This window comes from Ostrinia furnacalis, unplaced genomic scaffold (assembly GCF_004193835.3).
Source record: "Ostrinia furnacalis isolate ACB-3 unplaced genomic scaffold, ASM419383v2 OfSCF4936, whole genome shotgun sequence".
Taxonomy (NCBI): Eukaryota; Metazoa; Arthropoda; class Insecta; order Lepidoptera; family Crambidae; genus Ostrinia; species Ostrinia furnacalis.
The window spans coordinates 1,162,258-1,177,478 of record NW_021135175.1 but is presented as its reverse complement, the minus strand read 5'-3'; the positions used below and the strand labels follow the sequence as shown (position 1 = coordinate 1,177,478).

The 15,221-nt window shown below is 42.0% G+C and overlaps 1 protein-coding gene across 1 annotated transcript in view; it reads right to left on the bottom strand.

The window, feature by feature from the left end:
- Positions 1–15,221, bottom strand: part of FoxK (forkhead box K) — a 60,254-nt gene that overhangs the window by 6,105 nt on the left and 38,928 nt on the right. Inside the window, exons 2-7 of the mRNA XM_028315002.1 lie at positions 6,552–6,709; positions 5,654–5,793; positions 4,854–5,101; positions 4,063–4,218; positions 3,150–3,211; positions 1,999–2,057 (exon numbers count right to left, since the gene is read on the bottom strand). Coding sequence (XP_028170803.1) covers positions 1,999–2,057; positions 3,150–3,211; positions 4,063–4,218; positions 4,854–5,101; positions 5,654–5,793; positions 6,552–6,709 — 823 coding nt within the window. The remainder of the gene's footprint in view (positions 1–1,998; positions 2,058–3,149; positions 3,212–4,062; positions 4,219–4,853; positions 5,102–5,653; positions 5,794–6,551; positions 6,710–15,221) is intronic.

Here is a 15,221-nt window from a genome sequence, read left to right as displayed (position 1 = left end):
TTAATGAAATAATTAAGCGGTCCAAATGATAAAACGATCCAAAAGATCTAAATAAAATCTTAAAATGTTACATTCCATTTGGAACGTTATGTTTTAATTCGTTTTGGACTGAATACAATGAAAATAATGATCCATTCATTTTGGAACGTTTTACAAATAACTAATTTTAAATGTTAAAAAGTGACATTCCATTTGGATCGTATGCTTTTAATTCGTTTTGGACTGAGTAAAATAAAAATAATGTTCCAATGTACTTGGAACGTTTTTAAAAAGGCTTTTTGTTTGAAAGTGGCTTTAACTTAATTTGCAAAAACGTTTCAATTGTGTGAAAATTGTTATAATATTATTTTGGTAGTTAATGTACATAATTTTTTTTTATAACAATTAAACAATATTATTTTAAAAATTAAAAATATTTATAATATGCATAATAATTATAAATAATAAATATTAATTATCGTTTGATAGAATGTTTATGTCCGAATTTACAATGGCATACTTTTAAAATAGCAGAATTTCTTTTGGCAAAATGTCATTCTGCATATATTAAAGTGGGGTCCCATTGCAGTTGGCATCTTGTTGGTGAATGGGTGGCACTGCTCAGTTTACTCTTGTTTTTATTTATTTTTTTTTCTTCTTCCATTATTATGTGCCACTGTCATGAGTCTATGTAATTGCCTGCATTTGTGTGATGTCCATTGTAATAAATGTATTTTTTTTTCTATCAATGATGTTTTCAGTTACAGTACACTTAGTACAATTAGTTTTCCGCAACATTCCTGGACAGGATATACTAAATAAACGTCATGCAATCGATATTATGCAGAATATTTTCAATATTGCAGAAATTCTGCCATCTGCATAGTATGCCAAGTGGAATGGTACCAAATAATCGTGTTACTAAATAAAAGTTATTCTAATCGATATTATGCAGAATATTTTAAATATTTCAAACTAAAAACTGCCATCTGCATAGTATGCCAAGTGGAATGGTACCAAATAAAACGTTATGCTAATCGATATTATTCAAAATGAAATTTTTCCAAAAGAAATTCTGCTAGTTTAAAAGTATGCCATTGTAAATCTAAATATTATGTAAAAGGAGAAACTGACTGCCTGACTGACATAATATCAACGCAGAGCCTAAACGGCTAAACGTAGGCACTTGAAATTTGGAAGGGACGTAGCTTAGGTGACGTAGAGGTGCACTAAGAAAAGAATTCCCGAAATTCCCACGGAAACGGGAATTAGCGGGAAAATTCTTTTGTATGAAAAATCTAAACCGCTTAACATAGACGCTTGAAATTTGGCATGCAAGTACCTTAGTAAACTTAAAGCTTAGTTACAATAGGATATTGCAAAGTTCCCACGGGAACGGAAGTTAGCGGGAAAAAGCGTACCACTAGTTTAGCGGGAAAAAAAGTGGTATGTTTTTTTTTGGTAGCGAGTAGAACTGAGTAGTATGTATCACTTCAACTAAATAAATTAACGCTATTTTATTACATACTTGTCATTAAAATTTACTAATATTTCTCATACAAATTTTGAAAAAATGTACTTGGAACGTTTTTGCAAAATAAGGTAAAAACTAATTTCATACAAAAAGCCTTTTTGCGAAAACGTTCCAAGTACATTTTTTTCAAAATTTGTATGAGTAATATTAGTAAATTTTAATGACAAGTACGTAATAAAATAACGTTTATTTATTTAGTTGAAGTGATACATACTACTCAGTTCTACTCGCTACCAAAAAAAAGCGTACCACAAATTTACAAAAACGCGATTTTCTCAGTTCGACTTGCGTGTGGGTTGGAACGTTGTAGCATAACTACGTCCATTTATACTATAGTCCGGTCGCCGAGCACGTAGAATTTCGTCCAATGACCCCAAGCTCGGCGACCGGGCTTTAGAGGCCTACGGAGTCTGGACTCTGGACGCCTGACGCACCAGCCCCGACACGCCCACCTGTCTACAGTCGTCGGTCCGTCTTGTGGTTACCTGCTGCTCGTGGTCGTCGGCGGACAGCAGGTCGGGCGTGGGCTCGCAGGAGAGCTCTTCTGGTGTNTTGGGAAATTGACCCAACTCAAAGGTGACTGACTGACTGACATAGTGATCTAACAACGCACAGCCCAGACCACTGGACGGATCGGGCTGAAATTTGGCATGCAGGTAGATATTAAGACGTAGGCATCCGCTAAGAAAGGTATTTACGAAACTCCACCCCTAAGGGGTTAAAAGTGTGGAGCGTACGAAGTCGCGGGCGGCCGCTAGTAAATAATAATAATAATAATAAATACTCTTAATTGCACACCACATAAAAAGAAACAGAAAGAAAAGGAACACATAAGGTACAATTAGGCGGTCTTATCGCTAAATTTATAGAAGCGAAAGGTCACTGATTGACTACTCACTCATCACTAAACCTCAGAAACTACAAGTGCTAGGAGTCTCTTTGCATGGGGGTTCCTTTTAGAACGTAGGTGCTCTCTCACAAAGAACGGATTTTACGAAACTCCACCCCTAAGGGGGTAAAACGGGATCCAAGCGTACGAAGTCACGTGCAATATTATGATGATGATGATAACACGAAACTGTAACGAAGTATATCTTCCAGCCATCCTCTGTTTCACCACCATACCGATGACGGTGCTGGTGTTCCTGGACATCCGCCGGTACTGGATCGACGGTGAGATCCTGGAGGTGATCAGACACGTCGGCCTGATCGGACCTTTCATTACTGGGATTTTGAAGGTACTATAAAAGCGAAATATAAAAGCGAAAGGTCACTGACTAACTGATTGACTGACTCACTCACTCATCACGAAATCTCAGAAACTACAAGTGCTAGGAGTCTCAAATTTTGCATGAAGGTTCCTTTTAGAACGTAGAACCACAGAATAATAATAAGTACCTACTACGGTAGAACGTAGGTGCTTACTTAAGACGGGATTTTGCAAAATTCAACCCCTAAGGGGGTAAAATAGAGTCCACGCGTACGAAGTCTCGGGCGGCCGCTAGTCTATCTATAAGGCGATTATCACACTGCGCCGCGCTCCGCCGCGGTACGTGAGACGACAGATTTAATCATTGTATGCAAGTACCTACCTCAATTTGTATAGAACACACGCGCGGCACAACACACTGACAACGTGTCTCNTCTGGTGTCACCAGCCCTGACACGCCCACCTGCGACGGCGACGTAGGCGCGCTCCTGCAACACAACCATAAATTAAATTAATTAAAACTCCTTCAATATCCTCAACAACAATTTTTTTTTTTCATTGCTGCACTTTCCCACCACTGCAACTCCTGTATAGCCAGGACCTACAGCTTGGCCTCCAACATAAAACCCAACCATCGAAGGTTGAGTAGTCCCGAATCGGTCTTGGAACTCTCGATGAGCTTGTCCTCGAGCCTCTGGAAACTTCTGAAAGGTTCTGGAAGCCTCTGAAAGGTTCTGGAAGGTTCTGGAAGGCTCTGGAAGCCTCTGGAAGCTAGAGCTACAGACCTGGAGGAGAGTCCGAAGGGCGCGCGGAACTGCACGCCTCGCGGGCGGCGCGGACGGAAAGCCAGCTCGATGAGCTTGCCCTCGCTCTGCGAGCCTCAGGAAGCCTCTGCAAGCTTCTGGAAGCTTCTGGAAGCGTCTGGAAGCCTCTGGAAGCGTCTGGAAGCCTCTGGAAGCTTCTGGAAGCGTCTGGAAACCTCTGGAAGCGTCTGGAAGCCTCTGGAAGCTTCTGGAAGCGTCTGGAAGCCTCTGGAAACTTCTGGAAGCTTCTGAAAACCTCTGGAAGCCTCTGAAAGCTAGAACCACTAACCTGGAGGAAAGTCCGAAGGGCGCACGGAACTGGACGCCTCGCGGGCGGCGCGGACGGAAGGCCAGCTCGATGAGCTTGCCCTCGCTCTGCGAGCCTCTGGAAGTCTCTGGAAGGTTCTGGAAGCCTCTGGAACAGTCTGGAAGCCTCTGGATGTCTCTGGAAGTTTCTGGAAGCCTCTGGAACCATCTGGAAGGTTCTGGAAGCTTCTGAAAACCTCTGGAAGCCTCTGAAAGCTAGAACCACTAACCTGGAGGAGAGTCCAAAGGGCGCGCGGAACTGGACGCCTCGCGGGCGGCGCGGACGGAAGGCCAGCTCGATGAGCTTGCCCTCGCTCTGCGGGTCGATGCGCCAGAAGCTGCCTTTGCCCGGCTCTTCTTGGCTGCGCGGCACTTTGATGAAGTATCTGCGGATAGACAACCGTGAAGGTTAATGCTGAGAAGGGAAAATTCGTTTGAGACTCGAGTTTCTTTGAATTTAAACTAAGAATTTACCTTTATAAAATATGTTTCTGTGACAAAAAGGAACCTTTTTTGCACTTAAAAGGAACCTGAAACTTAGATCCCATTTATCTCTACACGAGAATTCATCAAAATTGATTCAAGCATTTAGGCATGAAGATTTTATGTAGTATATGGAGTTGCTTTTGATTACAATCTCAAGCAGAGTGCAGCATCTGCACCTCTCGAGGTGATCTATGGAAGAGCGAGTTTGCCTAGAAGTCTGTTTACCTAATGCCTCAGAGGCCTTAGGCCCAGAACAGACGGTGAAACGCAACTGCAACGAAACTGCAACTGCTAGTTACTTTTGAGTTGCATCTAAGTTTCTGCCATAGCGTCCGTTCAGAGACCACACATTTCGCGACCAGTTTGAAACTTTAAGTTTCAGAATCATCAAAAAGTTGCAGTTTCGTTGCAGTTGCGTTTCACCGTCTGTTCAGGGCCTAAGTGTTGTAAGATTTGTGGAACACAGAGGCTGACCTGAAATTCGCATTATAAGACGCACATTTAACAGTACAGAAGTATATCTTTCAACACGCACCTGTTGAGCGACAGGTTATGCCGTATAGAATTCTGCCAGCCCTTGTCAGCCGTGCGGTAGTACGGGTAATGCTTGGTAATGTAGCTATAGATGCCGCTGAGCGTCAGCTGTTTGTCGGCGGCAGAAGCCACCGCTTGCACGATGAGTTGCGCGTAGGAGTATGGAGGCTTGGCGTCGTCGCGGGCGTCGCGGGAATCGCGGGAATCGCGCACGTCGCGGCTGCTGTATTCTGAAGTTGTTGATGACACCTGGAAATGGATTGGAGGTTGTTGAAAAGCTAAGTAAAACACAAACAATTGGGCAGTTGACATATTTTCCAAGATACAACTTAAAGAACAACATAACATTGCCCTTGAAAACCCACTTACTCCAAGAAAAAAAGGGACGTCATAGCTTGTCTTTGGAATTCTTCACTTACGGGACAGGACTCCTATTTCTTGGCTTGACTAAGCCTGGGAAGATAGTTCGGAGTAGACTTCTGAACTGACATTTATACACATAACCTGTAGTCCTGTACGTACATACTTGTGAAGTTTTACATAGCGGCAAAGAATGCTGCTACTTCTAGCTTTTCACAAGGGCAGGTGTCCTTGCAGTCCTACCGTTTAGAGCTGGATGTCCCCGGAAGACGTCTCGGTCGTCCAAGGCGCTGACTGCTATTGCGGCAGAGATATCCAGGCGAGGTATCCATATGCGGCTCCAGGTTTTGAGTGGGTTCTTGCCCCAGATAACCTATAAACCCCCCCGCGGCAGACCAAGACCATGAATAGGCCATTTTCCTGGGATGAAAAGGTGCTTACCGCAGTGCCATTGCTGTTGGGCCGCTGGTGATCCGCAAGGGCAGCGTATTGAGCCACAAGCCCAAGGTCGGCGTGCCGCCGGCCTGAGGAGCCCGCGCCCCGCGGTGAAGTCGGGCAGCTGTTCGCTGCGCTTATTGTGCCTGGAACATTGATAGTAACAAGTCAGAAAGTGTGTACGAAAAGAAAAACATCACGAACGGAACGGTTATATTGATAACAGACTATATTATATTTGCTATTGCCATGTTTAGCTACAGTCAGATGGAAAAATCGACTTGGAAAAAAGGCATATTTTCCATATAGAAGCCGGATTTCGAGCGTAATCCTCCATGGGTATCGCATTCTGGAGGATTGAAGAACCAAAATTGCTTTCCAAGGCGAACTAAAACACTAGCTCTAATAGGTATTACCAGTCCAGAGAGTTTGCGATCCAGAGGGTTGAGGAGATCGGTGTGGATGCGGAGTAGAGCTCTCCTCTACTAGAACTCCAGCTGAATGTCAGTGGAAGAGGCTTCAAGATTAAAACACTACGTTCTTACCAGTGGGCGAAGGAGCCGGGCTTCGCGCGTCATTCTCCATGGGTATCACGATGCGGAGTGGAGCTTTCTTCTACCAGCGACTGTGACTCCAGCCAGACATTTGTAAAAGGCGCTCCAAGACCAACTAAAACCCTAGCTTTAACAGGTTTCCCTGTAGTTCTTACCAGTGGGCGAAGGAGCCGGGCTTCGCGCGTCATTCTCCATGGGTATCACGATGCGCAGCACAACGAGCCCGCGCTCTCCTCTACCAGCGACTGTGACTCCAGCCAATGTTTGTGGAGGGCGCTCCAAGACCAACTAACACTACGTTCTTGACCAACTAAAACCCTAGCTTTAATCAGTTTCCCCGTAGTCCTTACCAGTGGGCGAAGGAGCCGGGCTTCGCGCGTCATTCTCCATGGGTATGGCAATGCGAAGCGGCACGAGGGGCGCGCCGGAGCTGCCCCCCGCCCCGCTCTCCTCTACCAGCGACTGGAACTCCAGCCGGATGTTTGTGGAAGGGAATCTGAGCGTGCATCTGGAATTGAGAAAAGGGAAACGTTAAAAATTTTTGAACCAGTTAATGTGGAGTTTGAACATAAAGGAACACACATTACAATGGTTATTTTGGACGCGCAGCCAATCTAAGTTTAATTGGAAGTGTATTCTATGTTTTGCTGAATTTATAAACTCATTCTTATAAGCATTGTCTGTTATGTTTATCGTGTCATCAGCCTAAAAACTTCGCACAGATCTGATAGCAAGCTGACTTAATTTACCCAATACCCTGAACAATACAGCCACGAGTTTCGGCCACGTTTGTAACAAGTTTTTTTATAAACCAAAATGAAACTTGGCACCCAACACGTTGCCCATATAATGGGCAATGGCACCGGTTCATCGACCTATACACATCGATTGTACAAATTCATGTTCCAACAATTCATGGAAACTAATTCAACGGCCTGCACTGCAGTAAATTCAATAAGAAAGTACGACATAATACCGACAAATCCTAAGGAAAAACAACAGGGACGTTTCTGTGAAAGAAACAGTAAAAACACGGTTTTAAACCCCGATGGTACACATCAAATATGTCATTCTTTCTATTTTCTACTACGAGGGGCGGCTGAAAAGTTTTGAGCCTAAGTATCTTCAAGTGTTATTATTGACTCGCGCTAAATTTAATTAATTTGCCAATAACCTCCTTAGTATATGTACAAAGTTTCATTTCATTAGCGTCATCAGTCTTTTAGTAATTCATCCGTAAACAACATCATGTCTCAGTCATCCGCGCAATGTACGAAATTGAAGTACACAGTTGTCATAAAATACCTCAAAAAGAGGAACAAAACGCTGACGGTATCCTTTGAAGAGATGTCTACAGTTTATGGGGAGTCTGAGCCTTCATTTGCCACCATGAAAGATTGGATCCGATTATTCAAGCATGGCAGGGAGTCGCTAAAAGATGACCGCAAGTCAGGGCGGCCAGATTTCGCCATTAACGAATAAAATAATGAAAATTTAAAGAATCTTGCTTTAGAGATCAGCAAATTAAGCTGTGACATATAGCTGAAGCCATAGGCATTAGCAAGGAACGTATTGGCGATATTTTTCATACTCATTTGCACATGAAATAGGGGTGCGTGCGATGGGTGCCAAAAATGCTCACGCCGTTCGACAACCAACGTCGAGTCACAACTTCTCAGGAGTTTTAGGACATCTTTGGCCATAATCCTAACAATTTTTTTTCTCACATTGTCACTATTGATAAATCATAGATCCGGCAGTACGATCTAGAGTCAAAATAAGAGTCAATGCAATGGATTCAAAGGGGAAAACGCCGGCGCGGAAATTCAAAGTGGAGCGATCGACACCCAAGCTCATAGCCACTATTTTTGGGATTGTGGAGGAATTTTATTCATTAACTACCTACTTAAAAAAAAACTACAATAAACGGGGATTATTATGCTGTACTGCTGATAAAAGTGCGTCAAGTGGTTGTTGAAATATTAAGAGGCAAACTGGCGAAAGGAAATCCGTTATTGCAAGACAATTCGCCCGCGCACACCGCGCATTTTGCATGGCTTGCCCCGGGTAAGACTGGATTTCAAGAAATTAATCACCCACCACACAGTTTAGCCCGAATCCCTAGCTATTTTGTCTAATTCTCAAATTGGAAAAAAAACCTCCAGGAACGAAGATTTTTGAGTGACAAAGTAATGAAGGCGGCGTTAAAGGCTCATTTCGAAGGCAAAGATTGCGAATTTTTTTTCAGTGGGTTAAAAGCTCTTTTACACAAATGTAAGAAGTCCATTGTAGTAGAGGGAGATTAAATAGAGAAATATATTTTTTATACTTTTCTATCAGCATTTTTAATACCCTAGGCTCAAAACTTTTCAGCCGCCCCTCGTAACACAAAAAATACTGATAGATTACATGAAAAAAATCCATTTACTACAAGTTTTTTTGCCAATTCTTCAATTTGCCAAGTCAAATTGATCTCTTCAGACGCCTACGTCTGAAACGAAAAGGTTCGACTCGGTAAAAAATCAAGGTCTTTCCCTTATTTTTCACTTTTAGAAGGCCTCAGAAATACTTCTACACTTATTCCTGAGTTCGACATCAATTCCAATGGGACAAATTACTTTGTAATTCACTTGATTAACAGTCTACAAATTCCATAAGAAAATATGATAAGTACCTTGCTTTAGAAGTTAGTACAAGCATATCTAAAGGCTACCTTTTTTAATAATGTCTGCTCCTAGCGTTACAATTTTAGTTGCCGCTGGGGCAGGAAAGTTCTTGAGTGGCGAACACGAGCTGGAAGACGTAGCGTGGGCAGGCCTCCCACTAGGTGGACCGACGATCTGGTGAAGGTCGCGGGAAGTACCTGGATGCAAGCGGCGCAGGACCGGTCTTTGTGGAAATCCTTGGGGGAGGCCTTTGTCCAGCAGTAGACGTCTTTCGGCTGAAACGACGACGACGACGACTACCTCGGTAATGATGTCAGTGCATGATATAAAGAAGACAAAATGCAGAAACATATCAATAAAATTCCAGTTCTGCTTTAAGCCGCCGAGTAGCGCTTTATTGATGCTGGGACCAGACGCAGCGACCGTCTGTGGCCGCCCGTTGCCATGGCGACGCTCCAAATGCATCCATTACGCGATCAGACGCCGGCCGGCACGCACGCTATGCGATGCGTCGCGGCGTGGGTCGGCGGTATTGGCAATAAACATTGGCAGGGAGAAATGGGTATTAATAGCGACTATTTGACATGCAGATACGTTAGGCTTGGGAAATTGGAAAACTCACGTGCTTTTTAGTGAGCGACTGAAATAGAACGCAACTAAGTCTTATTAGTTCGAAAATAACTTGTGCTAACTTTCGTAAAAAAGTTATAAAGTTCATCATCATCATCATTTTTGAACATAGGCCTCCTCCCCCAATCCCCCAAATGATTTCCATAATGACCGGTTGGTGGTGGTCTGCATTTATGAGGTCGTCAGTCCAACTTGTCGGTGGACGTCCTACGCTGCGCTGTACTACTTAAAAGTACAAATGTATCAACATCACAGAACCCTTTAAAACCTCAAGGCTTAAATATCACACTCTTTTACTCGTAAAGGAAAACTAGAAAACTTTAACATGAACCGAAGATCGTATTGCATCAAAGAAATATGAAAATCGAACCGCGTTATCACGCAGGTCTTTATCTACAGCGTAATTGATACCCTGGCTACACAATAATGGTTCGTCGACAAAGGTCGGGCGCTCGCAAGTTTTCTATATCGAATCAAACGGTTGCCGGCGACAGCCACTCCAAGGGGACTATGCTCAACTCCTCGAGCAATAGAAACCATTTCGAAATAGAAAATAATTTCTGTTCGTTCTTTCATTGAGTGAAAATCTATTTAACAAAGTAAACACAGTGCCTGAAATGATTGAGATTTTTACTATTATCAAAAACAGCACAGCTTATGATGAGAAGATATAAAATTAGTGAAACTATTTGTTGTGAACTGAATACTGCTACTGGTAAAACTAATCTCTGTTACTAGTTTTGTTTTATGTAACACTCAGTTCGAAAGTACACTTTTGTATAAGCAGATACTAACAATTTACTCCAAAAGCACCAAACCTGTTTTTCAATGTAGTCAAATACGAGTAGTTTCAAAAGGTCGACAGTGATGAGTCGACCACTGTTATTGATAGCTTTTCCGGCATTTACTCAAACTTCATAATTATGTCACCTAAGAAACTAATCCTATCTAAACTGTATGATTCCGAAGTTATTGTCCATTTCATACACTCATTTTATTTTTGCAAGTAGGCTTTTAAAAAGCACTTTTACATGTCCCAGTATTGACCCTACCACTGCTTCGCAAGTAGCGCAAGAAAATCATGCCCGTTTTCACCATCAATCCCTAATTTTAAGTGACCCCTATGGTAATACTTGATAGGAATTTTGTTTTCATAGGGGTCACTTAAAAATAAGGGATTGATGGTGAAAACGGGCATCAGTCACTAATGTATTTCGTAAATATTTCTAAATGATAACTATTGCACGAGAATCGACCCCCGCCCTGAAACTTTAATCCGATGTCATAGGACTTAGGAGGTATTTTGCTGTGCAGCTCCTGAGTGTAGTAGGGCGGAAATTTCCACATTTTATAACTACCTACACTTCGATTTTAAAATGTTCTGCTTTTCAAGATGAAAACAGGATTTTCCATCATGAAAATAGTATTTCATCATCATCATCATCATCATTTCAGCCATAGGACGTCCACTGCTGAACATAGGCCTCCCCCAATGCTTTCCATGTTGATCGTAGTATGTTGTCATGAAAATAGTATTTATGTTTAGTAAATTGCATTGTTGGTCAATTAATAAAATCGTCTTATAATGTCATCATGTCATAATCTTAAAAAATGCCGAAGTTAAATATATCGCACTGTTTTGATTTCATTTCGTGGTTTAAATATGTACCTACGTCGTTCTTATTTGAATTTGATCCTAAGTCAATACACGATACGTTCCCCCTGAATCTCGGAATCATATTTCTTTTTGAGCCATATTTTCATTTGAGCCTCCAACTAAAAATCAGAAATACTGTGATGTATAAAAAGGCTCATTGGGGAATTGAATCCCGGGCGTGTTGAGAAACTTCTGCGCCACCTCAACCGTGTGACCGATGACGTACGTAGCAAACTTTATGTGAATGAAAAGAACAAAAATAATACATTGTACTCAAAATAAGAAGCCTCGAAAACGGCTCCGGGCCAAATATAGACTGGAGTGAAAGGAAGCCGACATTTGTGAAGTTTCCCAACGTAAGTCTGGCTAGCTGGCTACAGAAATAATTTATAGTGCGCAATTATAACAATTCATTATTTAAACACTTTGAAACTCTAGTAAATAACTTAAGAAGTTGCATAAGGTACAGTTTATTTACGCTTGGGTAGTTTTATATAAGGCCTCAGCCTCGAACTTAGCGGGCAGCGGGGCGGCGGCGGCGGCACCGCGGGAGCGGGGCGGGCAACTCAGACCCGTTCTCGAAACCAGCGGGCAGCTCGCGCGGCGCTTTAGCGGCGAAGTGTTGTGTTCGGGGTTGTGTTGTCGAGATATTTGTTTTTATTCGCGAACGAAATGTCTGAACAACGGCGACAATTTTATTTCGATTCAAATTTATTCCTAACGCTCGATTTACTGTGGGCAAAAGAAGGAGTGCGCTGCCCGCTCGTTGCCCGCTCCCTCGCCGCTGCCCGCTCGTTGCCCGCTCCGGCGCCGCTGCCGCGCCGCTGTTTTCGAGAACCGGTTTATTTGATTTTACGCATAAGATCCTGCCGCTCCCGCCCCGCTGCCGCTCCCGCGCCGCTGCCCGCTAAGTTCGAGGCTGAGGCCTTAATGGCACAATATAATAGTAGCCCATTTAATATAATGTAACATGTATGTTTGTTTACATCAGGTATTCCCCATTCTGAATTTCTTGTAACAATGTATTCTAAGACACTTATTACACGCCGAATACGTCCAATATTGATAAAATGTAATTTCTAAGGAAGTAAAATAGATGGTTTACATTGTTCGTAAATTGTTATACCCAGCTAGTATAACGTCTTTGTTGCTTCAAGAATTGCTTGTGAAATTCGACAATTCCTATAGGAATCCTATCCGAAAAGGCTTCATTAAAACATTCTTTAAGTCGTCAGGAGCATACTGTTGTCAACATAAACTAAACACACTACCAAATAAAATTAGATTCATTACCTTAGTAACGATTAAGGTAGGTTCACATTGTAATTGTCAATACCAAAGGTAATTCTACCATGTACAGACGAGAACATATCAGATAAAGAGGGCGCAGTGCTTGGCTTGATATTCCCATTGTCTGTGTTCTGTATCTCAATCACGAATGAATCGTATCACGTCGTTATAGAGCTATGTTGTATGCGTTAATATTCAATTGCTACGCGGGTGATGCTCGTGTTTCACGCACATCTCGTACGCCACAACGTGAATATGAACCTTTGATGCCTAAACTTCAATGCAGCCGTAATGTGAATATACCTATACACACCTCTCCCACAGGGGTGACACGAAGAATGAATAGCGTCAGACACCAGCAAGACTCCTTCCTTGAAAGTGTACAGTTAGTTTAGTCCAGGGATGGGAAAACTTGTCGCCCGGGGTCAATCTATACTAATATCTAAGTATACTAATATTATAAATGCGAAAGTAACTCTGTCTGTCTGTCTGTCTCTCTTTCACGCCTAAACCACTGAACCGATTTTAATGAAATTTGGCATAGAGATAGTTTGAGTCCCGGGAAAGGACATAGGATAGTTTTTATCCCGGTTTTTGAAACATGGACGCGCGCGATAAAGTTTTTCTGTGACTGACAAAATTTCACGCGGGCGAAGCCGCGGGCGGAAAGCTAGTAATAAATAAGTGAATCTTTTTAACTTTGAAGTAGATGCGCATAATCTCCAATGTGCCCGTTATTTGGATGTAGGTACCTTTACACACCTCTCCCACAGGGGTGACACATAGCATGAATAGCGTCAGACACCCACCAGCAAGACTCGGAGTTGGCAGCGTTGAGCAGCGCTCCAGCCAACAACTTGTATGTGTACAGACTAGACCAGGGATGGGAAAACTTGTCGTCAGGGATCAAAAATAAGTAAATCTTTCCCATTTTAAAGTAGAAGCGTCTAATCTAAAATGGCTGTGACATACGGAGGGACAGACCGACAGACATGACGAATCTATAGGGGTTCCGTTTTGTGCCATTTGGCTACGGAACCCTAAAAATCGGTATTTCAAAATAACACTATAAAAAAATTGCTCTAACACTAATTGCCTAATAGCTGTCTCGTCTACATGTTGCATCGATCGGAAGCATTTCCATAAATTGCTGCAATTTATCGGCAATATTGCTTCCTATTACCGTAAGTTCACTAAGTTCATTGATATTGGCTTGGCAAGATGTCATCCCAACTAATATTATAAATGCGAAAGTAACTCTGTCTGTCTGTCTGTCTGTCTGTCTGTCTGTCTGTCTGTCTGTCTGTCTGTCTGTCTGTTACGCTTTCCCGCTTAAACCTCGCAACCGATTTTGATGAAATTTGGCATAGAGATAGTTTGAGTCCCGGGAAAGAACATAGGATAGTTTTTATCCCGGTTTTTGAAACAGGGACGCGCGCGATAAAGTTTTTCTGTGACAGACAAAATTCCACGCGGGCGAAGCCGCGGGCGGAAAGCTAGTAATTAATAATTTCCCAAAATGTAATGATTACCCAAAATAGCAAGCACTCCTCTCATCTCATGTTATATGCTCTCTCTTCTACTTAATAATACATCCTACATTACATTGGCACAACAAAACTAGATGAAATGTGCTCACCCCTGTTGCAGTTTACCAACATTTTACGGTCGCACGTACAAATTAAACGCTGAAATGCAGTAAACGTCCTCCCTTACTTAGTTACAAACTAAAAGCTTAATTGGATTAAATTTTCAGGGAAACTGGGATAAAACTGGAACTATATTCATTTCAGAACAAAAAATAAAGTTTAGATAAAAACAAAAAAGCAATTATACAAAATATTGTCGAGTCACCTACAACCGGTCTACTGGTAAAGGAATGAAACTTACTACCACAGTCCCATAGTCTATTTTTCGGTACTCTTGTACACCTGTATGTTTAATACGTGTGAATAGCCAATAAACGAATAAGCGTATTCCATTTTTACCCTATAATTACTATCAGGAGAGATTTCAAGTCAAGACAGGAGACAAACGAGCAAACGGTTACCGCGCCCAAAGACACCCTCAACTCCGGGTGAGACCGGTAGATTAATTTCAAGTAAAAAACAAAACACTAATGATAAACATCCATCAGTCAATTTGGTTTATTGGAATTTCTACTTAGTATAGTTTGTATAACCATCTCATCATACTCAGCCTGCTGTAATAAAATCACCCTTCGCAGTTGTTATCGATCCCGTAGTAAAAGCGGGATTCGAAGAAACACATTAGCGACTAGAATCGCGTGCCTATTTCCTTAATGTCCTACTGGAAGTCGGTAATCAACCCTAATTTGTTACGAATTAGTTTCAAAATCCAATTATACATCTATATAAAATGAAACCCGTTTTCCGTTGTCACGACATAACATGAAAACGGCTTGACCGATTTGGCTGATTTTTTTTTTGTAGTTTTCTAATACTCTGTACAAGGTTTTTACGGAAAAAAATATAAAGAAAATCTCTACGCTAAGGCGGTACGAAGTTCGCCGGGTCATCTAGTAGACAATAAATGAAGACTTTAACGATTAGCGCATATTACAAAAATACAATAAATGAAGACTTTAACGATTAGCGCATGTTACAAACATTTGCTAGAATGTGTTTACAAACAACATTCTGCGGTTTTTCCTCATTTCTTAGCCTTATTCACGTCTGGGCGTGCATTGCATAATTAGGCAGGATCCAAAACTTGGCAAACGAAAGAAGTTATATTGAAATCAGCGAATCGGAATT